Source organism: Tetrao urogallus (assembly GCF_951394365.1).
Source record: "Tetrao urogallus genome assembly, chromosome: Z".
In the NCBI taxonomy this organism is placed as follows: Eukaryota; Metazoa; Chordata; class Aves; order Galliformes; family Phasianidae; genus Tetrao; species Tetrao urogallus.
The window spans coordinates 66498638-66517484 of NC_136816.1; the positions used below are offsets into that span (position 1 = coordinate 66498638).

The window sequence follows — 18847 nt, forward strand, 5'->3', positions numbered from 1 at the left end:
AGTGGATGGGAGAAGCATGTCAAAGTGGCTCAGCCCGGAGCCAGGACACTGCAACCTGTCATCAGACTGCAGGCCAGAGCACACTCAGCCCTAGTCTTAGAGCCCTAGCTCATAGAGGAAAAGCCTGACATCAGAGGAGAAAAGAGAAGACTGTTTTTGTCTTTTTAAAAGTGCCCATTCCTGCTGCTCAGCAGTTGAAGTCATTCAGGCCTCTATGGACAAGAGCTGCCATTTGCTGTGGAAATGGTGGGGGAACAACAGGGCGTCTGGCCCAGCAACACTCAGCCTACAGAAACAAGATGTGATAGTCTCCTTATTTCCTGATGAGCCAGCCTGAATAACTGTAAATGAATTAGCCATGTAGTATCACACAGACATACACTTCTGCTTAAAGGCTTGATGATTTAGCTCAGATGTGTTTGGCAACATGAACAGTATGTCTTCAGAGGCCTTCTGCTCGGCTTCCAGTGCAAAGAAACCTTTCACCTCTCCATCCTCACTCATCCATCTTCACTCTGCACCATGCTGGAGCACATCTTTTTGCAGATGGGAATTGAACTGGTCTCTGTAAAAGGGCTAGTGCCTTTAACCTGCATATTTTTCTCATCTGTATGCCACAGCTAGCCAAAATGATTGAAGACACCATATCTACTAGAAAAGATACTGTGGGACAGTGACATTGCTCATCTAAAAGATGTACATGTAGCTACACTTAAAAAATGACCTAGGAAGCCAGATTTCCACTATAAATTTTCATACACCATGAAAATTGGTAGGCTGGTCAGGTACAACAGGGAACCTGTCTTCTGTGGGCAAGCAGGACCTACTCTCATCTCCTTTCATTAAAATGGGGATGAGAGATTATGTAAATTCATAAAGTCAGAAAACAGAAGACACTAGGAAAAGACTAATGATGTCCAAATCCGTGTAACAGCAGACCATGATAGGGTGGGGAAGGATGTTACTGCACAGCCTAGCACAAGACTATGTCAAAGGAAGGAAAGACTTAAACATAGCAACACGTCAGGGTGCTGTAACAGTGAAACTGACTTTTCTGACTGTGTGTAGGAGGGTGACACATCTGATCCATGGCTGAGCTGCCAGCTGCTGCCAAATGAATAAGTCTGGTGAGAAGGTAAGCAACGTGAACCTCTCCTCTGCATGCAGCATCAGGCTTGTGTGTGCTGCGCATGGCTCTTCGTGCTCCTACATAGTGAATCAAACCCAGCCACTGCCCGCTATGCCACTCTGCCAGCAAAACATGACTGCAGATACTGCAGCTGGGAACAGGAGACTTACTGAGGCATGAGAAAGCTGCAAATTTAGAGCATTTCAGTTAGTTTAAGCTGCTGGAGTCTCCAGCAAAGAACAAACAAGGGTTCTCTAGTATAGGAAATCCCCACAGCAAGGCCACATGGTGTTTTTACTGAAGGCTATCTTCATTTCCAACATACTGTTTCAAAAAAAAACTTTTGCTCGAGTTACACTACAGTAATCCCCTCTGGCTTAAAATAGAAAAATCTGACCCAAATCAGAAAATAATAAATATATACATAAGAACTCGGTAGTCTTGCTGAGATCAAACAAGAGTTTTATCTGCTGCTCTAGTGCTAAAAAACACTCTCCGATCCAAGTTGTACTATTCTGGGGTGAAACAGGTGTCACAGATGACTACTCAGATGATGTCAAGAATTCCAGAATTACCTAAATCACTGTTTAATTTAATGCTGATTTTCAGGTCAAAAATTTGGGTCAAACCATCGGAACAACGAAAGTGTCTCAAAAACACAAAGGAGAGTCCACAAGAAGAAAAGCCATGACAAAATTGTCACAAATAAAAATCCAGAGCCATTGCCTCTGCTAAAGTTAACAGTGTAGCTGGGAAATAACAATTCCTTTCTACAGGATTTCCAGACACATTTCTTGTTGGTTTTGTTTTGTTTTTCTACTTCAATTGAAAGGAACTGTGACTCTAACCAAGGGAGAAAAAAGAACGCTAAAGATGTATGTTTATAAATTCAAGATGAGCCTAAACAAGTTATTGTACTTGAGAAACATGTCTAGTTACAACCAGCTTGCTTTATGCCAGACTACCATTTTTTCCACCTGTAAAATAAGATAATCACTTATAAAACAGACTGTCAGAGAAGAATATTTGAAAGGTGCTTGCATTTTCCACAGTGGAGAAGTACCTTGATACCTAGTTAGTCAGTTGTCTAGTTATGCTCAGACAACCTGCTTTTTGCTTGTTAATTAAAAAAAAAAAACAAACCAACCAACCAAAAAAAAAACCCAGCAACAATTCTTAATGTTCAAAATTACTTAACCTGTACTGTCAGCTACCCCAGTCTCTCTGTTCCAGCAAAATCTCTACTTTGCTTAACAAAATCAGTGTGACAAAAGTATTGATCGTGCTTCAAATACGTACACCATGGGTTCATACGTAGTAGGGTAACTCTCCTCTGCAAGTATATAATATTTGTAGCATTATTATGGAGTGCTATATTGGGGAATGAATAGCATCTCTAAGTGAAAACATGATTTGCGGTACTAAATAAAATATACAGATATGAGACATTATGACCAGAAAATATTCCTTAATACCAATTGTACTTTTATTTTTTAAAGCTGTATTTCCAAAGGCAGTGGTTATGAACAAGAAGATTCTCTTGCATTATACTAGAACTGCAGATAGCTTGAAGCATGTATTCATCACTTAATATGACCTTCATCATACAGATGCTTATATTAAATCTTGAAAATTTAGTGGAGCAAAGATTGTTTGTGATGACAGAAGATGACTGCTTCCTTCAAAGGACAGAACTTCTCCAATCTTCTAAGGAAAGAAGAATTCTGAACCAAAGTGCTTTAGTGTATGTTGTGACTAATTAATTCACAGTATGTCTTGCAGAGGAATTAAACATTTGCCACCCTTCCCTTGCATGCAGGGATAGAGTGAGTAAGCCCAACTTTTGTCAAAACTACATTAGCCAGTTTATTTCATTATATCTCACACAGAAGGGGAAAAACTTACAGACTAGAACAAATATGGCCTGACAAAACTAGAACTGATACAAGTAATGTTAAGTATTTCTGAACTGCAGTTGTGCTCATCTTTCAGGCCAGGTAAAATTTTTGTGAGAATGAACCAGCAAACTCAGCACACTGGCTCCCTGTTAAGGCTGGAAAAGCTGCTGTTTATATTTAGCATAAATCACTGTCTCCTGTTCCAGCTAATTGCCAGTTCTCCAGCAAAATCTTGGGCTCCTTAAGAAAGCATGGGGTTGCTAGGCAGCTCCAGGCATTTGCAGGTGTGGCGGAAGCTTTGTGGGAATACCAACATTACAGAACAAAGATTCCAAAAGCAGAAAACCGTATAATGAAGCCTGTGGTTTAACTTGCAGTTTATCAGGAAAGCTTACTTGAGTAGTTTGAGAATTAACTTGTACGTGTAGCAAGCCAAGCTCTTGCTGAGATATCAGGACAAATCTGCTGCTACATCAGCTCCTAATGAGTGCACCACCACTGAAGCGTATCGCTCTAATCACATACACTGCACATAACCCAGCAGCTTGGAAAATATGTCGCTCTTTTTCTCCAAGGAAGGATGCTAGGGAAGCTACCATGCTGGCACCTATTATGCAGAGTATCACGCTGAAATTACACGCAATCAAAATTTGTCTGCTTCATTTGCTACAACTACTTGCAGAAAGAACATCATCTCACTCTCACCTGTTTAAAAGAGGCATGGTGATCACTGTATTAAAATGTCAGGCTGCAATGACTCCAGAGCTACTCTAGTTTTGCAGTTTTGACTGCTACAATGACCACAGAAATAACTGCAAAGACAGAAGACTTCCCCAAGATTACTTTTTTTTTTTTCTTTTTTCCTACGAGCAAAGGACACAGCAGCTTTTCTGAGCTACACTCTCCTGAAAGTTACAGCTACCATTAGAGAAAAGACTACAGGGTTCAGCAAGCACTGTTCAATACTGTCACCATCAGCACTTGTCTCCATTATACTAGAAACTATACATGGCATCTAAAACCTTAGCTGCAAATCTCCTGAAGAGCTGCACAGCCCATCTCAAGTTGTTTAAGAGGAAACTACAACACACAGAGACAGTCTGGCCCTGAGTGAGGCATGGCTATCCAATTATCTCTGCAAATGGCCATTAAAAACATTACATGTTCTGCTTCTACCTAAATTAAACTGGAGACCTATACTGTAACTGTAAACAGAGAAACAGGAGCTCAAAACAGCACTTACCCTCCTTTGAGCCAGGGTAGTTTTGAGGGATCAGCCTCATCTTGACCCTTAAATGGGGAAGGCAAAAACACAATTTTAAATTAGTTTCTGAAAACACCAGAAAAAGCATTCAGATTATATGCTGAGAAAAGGATAACAGACCACACTGCATGCGGCAAATGCATACTGACAGTCATTCAAGCACCTTCAATGGTCATATGGACACAGCCAGGACCAGAAGAGCCTGTTCAGTGCACCTCCTCTTTCAAAAGGGAGCCTTGAATACAATCTCCTTTTTTTTCCTTTTTTTCTTTTTTTTTTTCTTTTTTTAAATCCAACGAAAGCATGAGCTATTGTAGAGCTCCTGTTACAACAGGTCACCACTTACATGAACATGGTCATAATGAGGACACAATAAATTAAAAGCACCTTTACAAAATGCACAAATGATTGAGCAACATATTTTCTGCAGGCACTCATGGACTTTGTTCATGCTCAAATGCAAAGACTCCTCAGCCCCCTAAGCCAGACAAGTCCCATTACTGCTCCACTCATTCAAATGCAACTATTTAATTTCCAGCAACTGGCAAGCAAGAGCCATCGCTTGCAAGATGGCTGCAGGTGAACAGTGATCTCTTGATACGACGAAAGCCACCACATGCAGCAAGATGAAGATGCGTATTCATGAATTCAGACCATGTTCCTATGTTCTCATAGGAGCACATTTACAGAGTGACATTTTGTTTCTTGAAAATCTTCAGTAGACCACTGAGAGCAGAGCAGAGTTCAAACTTTTAAAGTATACCTGAAGCAACGAGTTTGCTGTATAAGGGGAAGGTGGTCTACCTGTAACTGGAAGCATCTATGATCCAGCTTACAGCTCACAGATTTTGTTCTTCTTGGCAAAAAAATAAAAAATAAAAAAAATAAAAGCTCATTTCCAGCAGCCAAATAGGATTAAACAAGACACTACTATCTAACAGTCCAACATGAGATAATCACATCTGCCAAGAGCCTGCAACGTGAACACAGTGGAAAACAAAGTACTTATAGGACACAGCCTGAGAATCATCACAATGCAAAGCAATACATGTCAGGAAATAAGCTGTACTTGTATACAAAATAAAAGAACATGGCTCTAAAAGAAAGACTCGTATTTTGTCCCGTGCTTTGGGTGAGCTGTGCAACTTCATGTTGTTAACAGGTGTCAGATGAGGTTTCCCAAGAAAAGCAGAAATAACCAGGAAAAACAAGTTTCTGTTTGAGGTCTCAACTTACACATCATCAAAAGCCCAATCTCCATATTCATTACTCCCAGAACTTCAAGTCTAGGCAGATCTGAAGGTTACATATTTTTGTTTATTTTAAACAGGCACGAACAACGTGACATTATCCATAATTCAGTATGCTCTCCAGCTTTTCCTTGTGATCACACAGGCCAGCAGAGTCTGCAGGAGCTCGGACTCATGGTCCAGCACTGGGGAACATTTCTGCACCCAGAGCTGTGCACTTCTGCAGGAAGTGCTGCGCTCCACATTTCTTCAAGCTGCGCTCTCAAGACTTGAAACCTACATTTCCTATGGAGGGATTTGGCTCAGCTGTGGGTCAGAGGAGTGGATTTCATGAAGAAAACACAGCAGATCCTTCAGAGCACAGAAGGGCAGACATTCATAATTTCATCTTTGAACATCTGGAAGAGCTGTAACTAGGAAGCAGTCATAAAATGGAGCAATACTTAATACTGGACTGAGCTCGACACAAGTGTTCAGCTGAAGTGGGTCTATTGTCCTGAATAACTAAGAATAGCAAACGGCTAGCAACACACACTGGCAAAAGAAACTGGAGTTACCAGGGGTCTGTCTTCGGTCTGTTGGTTTATATGAGAAATTCTAAGTAGCCAAATTTATAGATCACAAGTAGTAGGGACAATATCGCAGCTTTGAGACCACAACACTGCCAAGAACTGTTTTCTGCTTTAAAAAAAAAAAGAAAAAAAAAGATCCAGGGAAAGCTTTGCTATCTGAGCAATAATCATTTCCTCCAGGCAGCTGAGAGTCAACAGAGAATGGCAGAGCCCACAGATGTGGCAAAGGGCAGAAAGCATAGTCAGCAAACAAACCTCCATCACTCACATTTTGATAAATAAACTGCACTTCTGTTCATTTACCTTCATTTCTTTTGCCAAGTATTTTAGACATTTAAACAGAAAGGAAATGAGAAGAACTTGTATGTGGCAGAAATTAAAAACCATCTAGGTAGAACAGTAAAGAATAAGGAGCTTTTAGTAAATGATAATATTGATGTGGGGGCAAATTAAACAGGAGTTACCCCCAAGTGAAAACAAAGAGGTTAATTTGCATCAGGCAGCATTGTTCCTGAGCAAGCAACAGAAAATCAGAACTTGACAGATATCAAACAAGGGCTGATGCCTTAAGTTTGGAGAAAAGCCAGTGCAGCTAAGGTGTGGGGGAAGGAAGGAAATGTGAGCCAAACTAGCTTGGGCTCATTATTGGTTTCAGCAGCTTGAAAGGCTTCAGAGCAAACACGAAGAAAAGAATGGAGACAAACAGAAAACAGGAAAAAGTGTCATACTGGGTATATTAGTTATTGTTTGACAAAGCATTTTTTTCTTTCAACTGTACAAAGAATTACCAACCAAACTTTCATTTCAAGAAAATGCTCTGAAGTGATGGCAAGTGACATAAGTCAGGCTGGATAAGCTGAACAGGAGTAGGGGAGCCTTAATGTGGGTAAATAAGCAACTAGCTGAGCCAGCCACGAACAATACGGGACGAAAACTGGTGGGAGTAAGCAGGATCTGCTGATGATAAACATGGGAGAATTATTAATACAGAACAGAATTCAGACCCTGATGGAAAAAAACTGATGATACTGAAGACTGCAACAACAGAGGATTAAACAAAGTAGAAATGGCAAGGTCAAAGTCCTTAAAAACACCATGAGTTTTTGGCTTCCAAGCAGATTCTCAGTTCAAGAACAGCAGGTGATAGCAGACTCGAGTCACAGTCATCACACTGTGGCCATGAGCCACTATGATAATAGCCATGTAAGGAGAGAACATCATCTAAAGACAATATCCCTTGAAATGTCTGCATAGAAATAAAAGCATAAATACCACTGTACAGTTCTGGCAAGACTCCTCTAGAAAGACACGAGTTATCTTATTCTACACCAAAGTAAAAAGAATTCACATAGAAAAAAGGTAAAACCAGTGTGAGGGTGCAAAGACAATGCTATAGGAAGACTAAGACACACTTCTTACTCTAAAAAATGAAACCTCTTCTGCACTTATTCAATAGAGGGGAAAATATACATCATAGAAGAACTGAGGCTAAATGTAAATGGAGGATGAAAGTCAGGTACCTAACCATGACAGTCCTACTGCAGTAGCCTTTCAAAGAGAGACACAGACACCAAATCCAAGCAGTTTTAAAGAAAGAAGTGAGGTTGTTCACATATGAGGTAATAACCACATTACATAGTGCCAAAGGGCAGCAAGAAGTCCTCTGCAGTCCCTTGTAGCAGTGACATATGCAGCTGAAGAACCAGAGGCTACATTACCTACAAGTGTTGGCATTTAGATAAACAGGCACCTCCAGGAGTGCCATTTAAACAAGTACGTTGATAGTTTATACCCTTGTTGAGTGCAGGAACATTTCATACATTCCTCTTCACTTGAAGGCAAATGGCAATGTTGCTCAGGTGGAAGTGCTGCAGCTGGGGAGTTTCCCATCCTTTGAAGGCAGCACTTGCTCCAGCACACTGGAGGGCTCCAGGAGCTGCTGTGGGGCTTTCTACCAGCCGTAGATCTGCTCAGGTCTGCGCCAAGACAACAGCTGGGCTCACTGAGAGCCTATGCAAGCAGAGGAAACAATGGGCAGATGCAAAGAACATCTGGAACCTCTGTAAAAGCTTTTAACGCTGTCCTTCCCAAAACAAATGGAAAGGCAATGTCAACGCATGTAACACCTGAACATGCACATGTCACAAAGCTGTTTTTTATCTGATGTCTTCTTCACTTCTCTGCACAGCTCTGTCACTTGAACTGATTCTGAAAGCAGTGAGACCAGTGTGAATCTCAACTATTTTTTTACCTAATTTCCTTTAAGTTCATAAAGAAGCACCAAAAAGATGGGAGTAACAAACATAAACAAAATAGTCCATCACCTCTCTGCCCAGTTTTTCTATTTCTGATGCTGATGGATGATAAATTTTACATTCACTGTCCAACAAATCTCCTCAGCCAGGGAAGTCGCTGTCACTCCAGTAATGAAGTATGCTAATTCACAACAAAGGATGCTTCAATCAGCTGCTGAAAGGTCTTCTCCAAGTAATTAAAGTCTCTTCCCAACCAAGAGCTGCTTACCAAAATCATGCTAGTGACAGGAGCACAAATTTAATACCGTGGATTAAAAAGGCCAACAGACAAGATCATTTGAGTCACAGTATTCAGTCATAGAGAACACAATCTTTAGTGAGGCCTAAAAAGTCACTCAAAAGGAGTTCTGCTTATTCAGGAAAAGCAGTAGAAACAATTACAAGTAATCTGATAAGTTATTTAACAAAGTTGAAATATGTAAATCCTGCAATATATCTCATACGAAGGAAGATGTTTCAGTGATAGAACAAACTACTTCTATAGGACAGAAAGTCTTCAAATGGACAGAAGCAGAGTGAAAGTAAAATCACAAAGTCTTTTTTCTGGGAGAACATCCCCAGACCTGCTTGCAAACTCCCAGACCACATGAAAGTTTAAACTCAGAAGTTTCCATCACATTTAAGTATTGTGCCCAACATGCTGCCCCCTTACAAAAAGAAAGATGTAGAATATGGAAAGCTGCATTATGTCAACATAGAAGGAAAAAAAATAATCAGCAGTGGCTTCATATTTGTTTTTTAAAATCATCCTAACTTGTTTTCAAATACCATGCTTGGTTATTGAAACTCAAGTACCTAAATTTAGCTGTAGATAAATTTGAATCAGGCTATAACAAGTAGCAACTGTTTCAATGTCTAAATTAAACTTCCAGTCATGCCTAATTAGATCCTTTCTTCAAGGGTATTAGCAGAATCAGACTAAGCTAAATCATCCCAATTAAACTAGTCAGTCTTGTGGTTAAATGTCTTTATTGATTCAAGGACGCTGCATTTTACGTGGATCCAAAGCTGCAACAAGCAGAAGGATTATTTTAAAATCACCATGTTCAGCAACAGCATTGATTCAGAAAACGACTTCAGAGCCACAGAGGAAGGTCCTTCCACCTGATGAATCTGCCAGTATCAGTTTCCCACACAAAAGATGAGCTATCTAAAGTAGACTGCCATGTTTTTGCACCAAAGCCAGAAGAGGACAGAACCTGACACCAATTCCACATATCTCTGCAATTCCAAGAAAGCACAAATGGATGGACACTGGCCAGTAAAAATGAAACAAATCTCTTGATATGTCAGACAATAAAGCTTAGAAATGAAAATTCGTCAAACTCCATAGATGAGATTTACATGGAAGCCAAAAAGCTGCACAGTGTTGATCTACCCCAGGAAGGTAATTCAGCCTGACTCATACAGCTAAGGGAGAGACAGAAGCACAGCAGGCACCTCGCCCATGTTGTGTAAGTTCAAGAAAATAAAAATTCAACAGAGAGAAATTTCTCTGCATGAGGTACAGCTGCAAACAGAAACAAAAGACATACACAGCAGTCAGTGAAAAACTCTGTGGATCCTCCTAGGAGGAAAGAGTTACCGGTTGCCCACAGACTGCCCACGATGAGCAGAGAGGCAACAAGTCTGTGACCAGAGAGGCAGTTTATACCTAGGTCTGATAACTAGGTAGCCATCTCATAGCCTAGCATTAGCTGATAAGGCAGCTAACATCCACCTTTGAGCACTGCCTTGCTCAAAGTGCAGCACAGAGCTCAAACAGCACCTTCCAGTACCCACAGTCATGCTTAATTGTGGTATTAGAGCCCATTACAGAACTTCTGACTTTGATTGCTGCAAGTGCACAAAATGGCTAGAGATGGAATGAAATAATGCAGCCGATAAAAAAATAAATGAGGAAGTACTTGATTTACAGAAATTTCATGAAGAGGGAGACAAGGAAATACAAAATAAACAATTTGTACTCTGCTAACAGTGCCTCTGCACACCACATGCACCCCACGGAGCCCCGAAGGGATCACTCGAAGCATTCATGTTTTTTCTTTGTACAAGTCCTACGCACTGAACAGACTCTTAGCTCACACACAGTGTTTACACTGCCTCCAGCAACCATAACATGCTAAACTGAATCCCAGGGTCTCAGGTGGAGCAATCGATTACATGGAGACAAGGCATGCACACAGAGGAATTTCAGAAAGAAATGCTGGTTAGAAGGGACAACATGTACAACCTGGAGTTCTCCTCTACCTCCTTCTGTGAAGAAAAAAAGAGAAGAAGGAGAGGAAGAAAAGTTAATAGATCAGATTTCTGCCACGAGATCAATAAAGCGATTTCAGGGAAAACATTTGCTGCAAATCGATACAACATCTGTGCAGCACAGTTTTGAGCTGCGCTTCCTGGGACATTCAATAGTTAATCTCTATCAACTACCCCCAAATTAAAGCATGATCAATTTCACCCATAACTGCACATTAGAACATATGGTTTTCAGAGCAATTTTTACAGAGTTACAGTTCTTGTTAATAAAACTCAAGAATAATCTTAATACAGAATTAGAGATGCCATTTATCATGCTTGAGAGGGAACCTGTATCTATTACAAAGTGGGACAGATTTGCTCCCCCTCCCTCAAGAGTACATACACTATTTGCATCTGAAGCCTCCCCCTTCCCTCCCTCCCCGTACCCTGTACATTTTGCCCATTATGAGGAAACTGGTAGCTCCCACGGAACACATTTTGCTTTTGCAAATACCGTAACGCAAGGAGGTATCTTCTAGTTTTATAAATCTAGGCAGTTCTCCTCTGAGAAAGAAAAAAAAAAAGCCAAAAACAACACAGAAGCCTCCTACACTAAATCTCATGTTTATGGATAGGCAATTTCAAGGCTACTAAAGTCATATGAGAGTCATACTAAAACTTCCGGTAGAGACATGTTATCTCATAAGTCTTCCAACCAGACAACTTCATATCTGCACAGAAGACAGACATTACTCAGCTGCTAATGAAAGATGGAGGAGAAGGAATGCCTTCATGGCAAGAAGGGCCATTCAAACTGGTTTAAAAGCTAAAATAACTTTTCGAAGTCACTCCCTGTATGGGTGTAATTACACACAAGCAATCACCAAGATAGGAAAACAGAGAAGCTATTTTAACTCAATCACTAAGGAGAAATCAAATTACTTCAGCAAATGAAGTGCTGGATTGTAGCCGAAATAAAGGCCTTATTTTCTACCTTAAAACATGCTTGCATGGATTCTCAACAAGAGAAGCTCTTTTGAGTGGTGCCCACTACCACAACAAGAGGCAGTGGGCACAAACTGGAACACAGGAGGCTCGTTCTGATCAACAGATTGCATTTCTGTGTTGTCTGAGAGATGGAGCATTGCCAGAGGTTGCCCAGAGAGGTTGTGTAGTCTCTTCCTCAGACATCTTGAGAAGATTCCTGGACATGGTTATGCTGGTGGACATGGTGCTGCTGGGTATCCTGCGTGGGCATTCTTCCTGCTTCAACAGGGGCTGAAGCATATGGGCACAGAGGTCATACCAACCCCAGCCATTCTGGGAATCTGTGAAAGCCCCTGGACCACCTTGCAGGTCTCTTGCTTGTGAATTAATGGAGAAAAAAATTCTCACACAAGCAGCCTCAGTTGCATTTCCTGTCCTTTCTTTTCCCTTTAAAGTCCTTCAAATCCAAACCTCTACTGACTTGGTCCTTTCAGTTGTCTCATTCCAAGGGCAAATCCAGACCTCCCTTGTTGGTTTTTATCTCCTCTGCATTTGAACCAGATTCCTTCCTGAGTCACTGAAGTGTCTGAGTGCAGAAGAGCTGAACTTGTTGCACTCTTGGGTTTGCCATGGCACAGTGATACTGAGCAGGGAAAACCCAACTTCAGTCCCTGGCTGGAAAACACTGAGGACAGATGGAGTGCAACAGCTCAACTGTAGCAAGCCATCAGGGTGCATCTGTAAACTATTTGTGCTTTTAAGGCTTATTCCCTTTGTTCTTTTGGGGTTGGTTTTCCACAGATAAACCCTTGACACCGATGGATTGCTGTCAAACTTATAGGTCTGACAGTGCTTCGGCTTCTCAAATATCAGTCAAGCTTATTTTGAAACAAACTGAGTAATGAATCTTGCATTCATTTTGAGAAATACTGAATTACTTTGCCTCTGATAACACCTCCCTGCAGGAGTTGTGCTCACACCACCATCACCAGCAGGTACATTGATTAAGCCCCAGTAAAGGAATTCCTTCACCATTTCATTCTGAGCATCCACTGTTATTTCGGGGGGGGGGGGGTTGGTTGGTTGGTTGGTTGTGATTTTCTTGGTTGCTAATCTGTTGTTGGCCGTTTCATTTTGTAATGTTGTTTGTTTTTCTACAAACATAAAGTTAAACCATCTTCACTTCATTTGCTTGTTTTATTCCAAGTTAAAACTTTGAAAATTTGTTCATGTAGTCAGGGGAACTTTTTTTTTCAAATTAAATACAACTATCTACATGTTTTTGCTAACTTCTAAATTGTTCTGATAATCTGCATCTGTGTACAGCTATAAACAAAGTAAACTTCTATGCCAATGCATCATCTCTGATTCACTAAAACACACAGGCATACTAACACCTTCAAAGTTGTTATCCACTCCTTTGCTGCAGACTACTACCAAACACATTTAATAAAACACAGTGAACTGAGCATTCAAACAGGCGCGAGTAGTATCGTCGTTCAGCCTCAGAACCAGAAAGCCAGGAGGCAAAACTGAGTTTTTGGAGGACTTGAGCCAGGAATTTAAAAGCACATTAAAAAATACATATATATCTTTAAGTAAGGCATATACAGGCATCTGCAACTGGAAAAAAAAAGGAAAAAAACAACAACCATACAATAAACTCATTCACTGCATTCTGAATATTGTGCTTTTTCCAAGGGAAGAAAGTAAGTGCTTGGTTTTCAAGCTTATTTCAGGCTGAATGCAAAAACAACAACAAAAATTAACAAATAAATAAAACAATTGCTTCATTTTAACAGAAAATGCTTGCCAAAACTGAAAGTCTGTATGATTAATTTTTACCTGCTCTGCAGCCCTTGGCAATACTCTCATCTCCTGCCCTCACTCCAGGTCCTGCCAAGTGATGTCCCTGTACCTTCCCTTTTCTGTTCCCAGCTCCCCTGCCTTGCTCTGATGGTCAGGTTGCTTTGTTTAATGGCACTCCTTCGAGGTTTCCTCCCAAGTGCTCTTCTTTGATCATGTTTGTTTTTTTTTTTCCCCCCATTACTTTTAATTTCTTTGGATTCCTCTGGTTTCTCTTTCTACATCGTTATTTCATCCTATGCTTACTGTTGTAACTTTAGCTGTCATGCCTACCATACAGAGATACCTTTACTAGAAAGGCATACAAATATGAACTTTTTTGATGAATTAATTACTATAGAGGAAAATAGAACAGGGGAAACTCAGGGTGCCAATCTGTGCTGGAGCCAGATTTAAGAAACCAAAGTCCAGCTGTGATCTCCCTCCTCCCCGCTGCTTTGGCTATCTTGTAAACATGCCTGTAATGCTCAAACAGCAGAGACAAGCAGCCTCTTCTCACAGGCAATGAAGCCTCGGAAACAACTTATTTCAGTATTTTGTTGCAAAGTGGCAAAGGCCAACCCAAACCACTGCCTGTTTTCCAGGTCCTAACATCAGAACTTATGTCCAGGATCTAAACACAATGAAACACTACCAAAAGGGGTGGGAGGTGAGTGGGGTGAGAAAAGAAAAAATATAAATTTCTGAATGAAAAGAAAAAAAATAAAATCTTCATTTTGACATTTACTATTTATTCTTGAGTGACTCTAATAGTTCCTTGAAAAAAACAGAAATAGGTACACATCAGTGCCAAGCTGCTAACGAATCCTGGTGCTCTGCTCATCAAAAATGTATTGTTCAAATTCACTTCACAATAAGGACCTCAAATAAAGTAAGAAAGCAGAGGTTATTGAAGGCTCTATGATCTGCATAACTGAGAAGGTCGCTAGTGCAAAAGTCAAATACAGTCTGACAGATCTTTTCCTCACCAAAAGCACAGTCACTGGGAAGGAAAAAAAAAAAAAAAAAAAAAAAACAGAATACTTAGGATGAGAGAATTTTCACTGATTACTCTGAGTAGCTTTCATGATTGCAAGGAGAACTGAATAAAATATGGGATGCAGGGAGGATGGAAATGAGGAAGATTTCAAGCTGTAGCCGCAGTTCATACTTGTCTTGAAACCATCAACTCTCTTTCCTTAACTGTGTAGTGATTTGGCCAGAAGCTGTCCTGCTGCCAGGAGAGGGAGCAGGTAGATGGACCTACATTCCAACATTAGATAGCAAACCAAGGCCTATCGACACACAGCCCATCAGAGCAGGTCAGCCATTTCCATCTCCCATGTCCTCAGGAACTCGTTAATCAGCATAGCTCCACTGCTGTATTAGCTCACATCTCTTGCAGTCAAACATTTCCTTATGTCTGCTGGCAATAAGGGATTTAGCTTCACGCAGATGGAATACAACTCATCTCATGGACAAGCTAAAGAAACAGCATCAAATACAGGTCTTGATTTTTATTTTTTTCCTTTTAAAGTTTCTGCTAGAATAACATCAAGCAGAGATTAAACACTGAGAACTCCCACTTCGTGGTGGAGCCACTTGAAGTCTGGAACCACTCAACTCCTGAAACTGCACATCCAGCTACTTTTAGCTCAAATGCACACTTAGTTATCACATCTTAACTAATATATTTAACAAGGAACCAAGTCACGAATTATGATGAAAAACCCTAACACCTGCTATTCCAAAGATGCATTGCAAATCTTCCTTCCTCCCCCTCTCTCTCACAAAAAAAAAAAAAAAAAAATTAAAAAAAAATTGAAGCTCACTAATTTGCATTCCAAGGCGTTGTACAATCAATTTTAGGGCTGTTTTTTTTTGTTTTGTTTTGTTGATTTTTTTTGTTTGTTGTTTTGTTAATACCGTTGTATAGAGCATGCACTGGCCTTCATAATTGTCTCCTAATTTCTACGGTTGTTCACCTGCACAGCGAGATATTGGTCACTGGCTACACAAATACCAGATACGGACATCTCCTTAAAAACATTTTTTTTGTTTACCTGAATTTGTCTCCTCAGCAGAAATCCAGTTTCCTTCCTGTGCTAATTCTTTTATGAGTCTCCTACGCATTTGTCTCTTTTCCCTCAATACATTTTTGAAATTGTTGATGCACTTGTTCAGGTAGATGGTCTCTGCACACACCTTTTCAAGGCTCATGGGCCTGCACTCTTTTGCTTGCTCAGGTAGAGAGTTCACATCTACTCCACTTTCATCAGGAGGTGAACGCTGCCCAACAGGAATTTCACAGTCAGATGATGGCATCAAACGTGAAGCAGGAGGCTCGTATGCAACAGAGGAAAGACTGGAAGGAACAAATTGCATTTGAGCAGACGCTTCACTATTGGCAGTTGTGTTCGCTTGGCTTTCAGAGGACTGACTTGGAGGGGTTTCTGCAAAGTTGTCAGAACTGCCGCACATACCTGAACCGGTCAGCATAAGAGTACTGTCATCATCCATCTGTAAGCCACTATCATTTTCCAAAAGCATTTCAGAATCGCTTGTCTCCAGTTTGTGAAACACCACTTGCAGAGCAGACCTGAAGTGATTAATGGCTTTCCCAAGCTTATTAGTATAAAACTTCATGTCTACAAGATCAATGTTATCCCGGGAATGATCAAGAAAATACTGGGAATTTTCCAGGACATCCCTAAAGACCTGATCAGTTGGATCTTGATCATTCAGGTCCATTTGGATCATATCTTTCAAGCTGTCACTACTGTCAGCCAGTTCATCCGTTGTATGATCATAGCTAATGGTTGTCACTCCACTAGAAACATCTTCTCTTGGAGTATCAACTTTCTCCACATTGGTAAATTTGCATGGGGTATCACAGTCTACTTCAATTTTTTCTGCAGTTATATTTTTGTCTTTACTCAGAAGGGAAGAACCGTTCTCAGTGGCACTCTCAGCATCATGCTTGTGTTCACTTCCACTGCTTGAGGCACACACCTGACTTTCATGGACCAAGGACTCAGACAAGCAGCAAAAATTTCCATCATTTGGTTTGGCCAAACTGGTCATCTCTGGAGAGCTTTTTGGAGTTTCATGAAGAGCCTTATGAAAGTCACTCTCATATGATGGCTGTTCATTGCAGCTTATTGTTTGTGCTTCCTTCCCAGCTTCAGATATTGAGTTGCTTTTCTTACTCAAAGTTGACTTCTGCACAGAATCAAATATCTCCCCTACACGTTGTGTTTTTCTGCTTGTGCTTTTATTCTTAACCTGGCATGAGTCAGTCCGAAGGTGCTCAGCTGCATCAGCACTCTGTGATGCATCAAGATTCACTGAATTGCAATTATTTTTCTTCAAGCCAGACTGCAAAGAGACTGAATCTGCTTTGTGGCCTCTCTGGTCATTCTGCCTCTTTTGCTCTTCACTGGTAGTGATCCAGACCCCTGAGCTTTGCAGAATAACAGACTTCTGTAAAATAAAGTCTCTCTGTTCACAACTGACAAGTTTCACAACTGCTGGTCTTGGCGTTAACGACTTGCCTATTCCAATATCGGACCTATAAGCATCTTTTATATACTTACTGCATTGGATACCATTGAAACAGTGATACTCAGATAAGAAGCTGCAGATAAGCTCTACTGTGTTTTCACCATCTTTTTCTGGAATCCCATAAAAATATAACACTGGTTCTTCCTTGTGTGCCTCCTTGTTTGGCTCCCGAGCATGTATACCTGAAGTTTTGGCAGTGGAACCACCCTGCAGGCCTTCTATCTCACTCAAGACAGTATCCACGCAGCTTGAGACTTCATCCACAGAGCCTTTTATCAAAGTGAGGTGCTCTCGGAGTTCTGCAATCTCTGTCTGGATGCGACTTATTCCCTGAAGCTCTTTGACAATATAATCAACCACATCTACTGAACGATCTCTTGACTGCCGTCTGTGACTCTTGTATGCAGCAGGCTTCTGCTGGGGAAAGCACCCTTGCCTTTCAGCTCTCTCTCTCCAGCTCATTGTTATGCTCAGAGAAGAAAGGTCCTGCCCACCAGATACTCTACTCTTTCTTTCAGAAGAGGTCTGTGTTACACCACCAGTACAATTTCCCTCCAAGTCCTTCTTGTTCTGTTGAAGTGAGCATGGTATTTTTACATAGCCATCCCAGTTCAGTTCCACCTCACCAACACACACTTCACTCACGCCCTTGGTTTCGTGCTGTCCATCCTGATGGAAGTCACCTCCAGCAGTGGAAAACTCAGTGCTTGCAGAGCTCCTCTTCATTCCACAAACAAACATGTCCGTTTCGATCTCTACTGGAGAGAGCTGGCAGTGGTGAGCATGGTTTGGATTCTCATCTGCTTGGCCTTGAAGAAGCCTCTTCATTTTGTCCCGTAGAAATAGCTGGAGTCTTTGCTTCCGGAGTTGCTTCCTGGCCCACAGTTTTACAACAGGTTTTCTCTGCAGAAGTGCAATTTCATTTTCTTGCTTTTTCAATCTACTTCTAGCAAACATCATCAGCAGCTGCACCTGTGTTTTTCATAGTGCTACAATCTGCACAAGCACACATCAATCACTTCCCAATGCACAATTCACATCCAGTTTTTATTCTGTCACGAAGTAGCTACCGAAAGAGGGAAAAAAGATTACAATTTGGTTCAGATAGAAATAGCCAAAGTAACTTAAAAAGAGGAATTTTTCTTTAAAAAAAAAACAAAAAAAAAAACATCCACATCAAAGCAGACAGAAAGAGGATGTACAATTTAAAGCGTACAGCCATCATGTTGGTTTTGGTCACCTGCCCAGATCAGGTCCTTCTTTGCAGAAATAATTGTTCCTTACCCCTCCTTCTCCAAAAGAAAATAAAAGTGAATAAAGAGCAATTCTGTGTCCATTTCCTTCAAGTACCAGGTTCACAACTTCCAATAGGCTGAGCTTCTTGCAGTGGTGGGCTACGTGACTGAATTACCCTGACAGTTATTAAGGATTCTATCAAGACACTTTTCATTTCTGTCTACAATCTTCATCCTTTCTTCCTTCAAACCAAAGCAGAAATCAAGTTAAATTTGGCTCAGTACCAGCTATCTCACAAGAACTCCACAAAGCAATGCAAAGAGGCAGGAAGACTGCGTGACAGATTTTGAGTGTAAAACCTTTTTGCTATTTTAATCTCTTAATATTTTGCTACTAAACAGTGGGGAGGAAAAAAAAAAAAGAAAAAAGAAAAACAACCAACCTTAAAGCTTACAAGCTCCCAAGCTAACCTGCAGTTAAATATGCCACACTTAGCATATGTACGAACAGGCTGAGCTGACAGCATGAAGATTCTGCACGTCACAT

General features: G+C 40.8%; 1 protein-coding gene across 1 annotated transcript in view; it reads right to left on the reverse strand.

The window, feature by feature from the left end:
* UNC13B (unc-13 homolog B) overlaps positions 1 to 18847 on the reverse strand; it is a gene marked incomplete at both ends in the record, with an annotated part of 204421 nt that overhangs the window by 82876 nt on the left and 102698 nt on the right. Inside the window, one exon of the mRNA XM_079548344.1 lies at positions 4271 to 4317. Within this exon, the coding sequence (XP_079404470.1) occupies positions 4271 to 4317 (47 nt within the window). The remainder of the gene's footprint in view (positions 1 to 4270; positions 4318 to 18847) is intronic.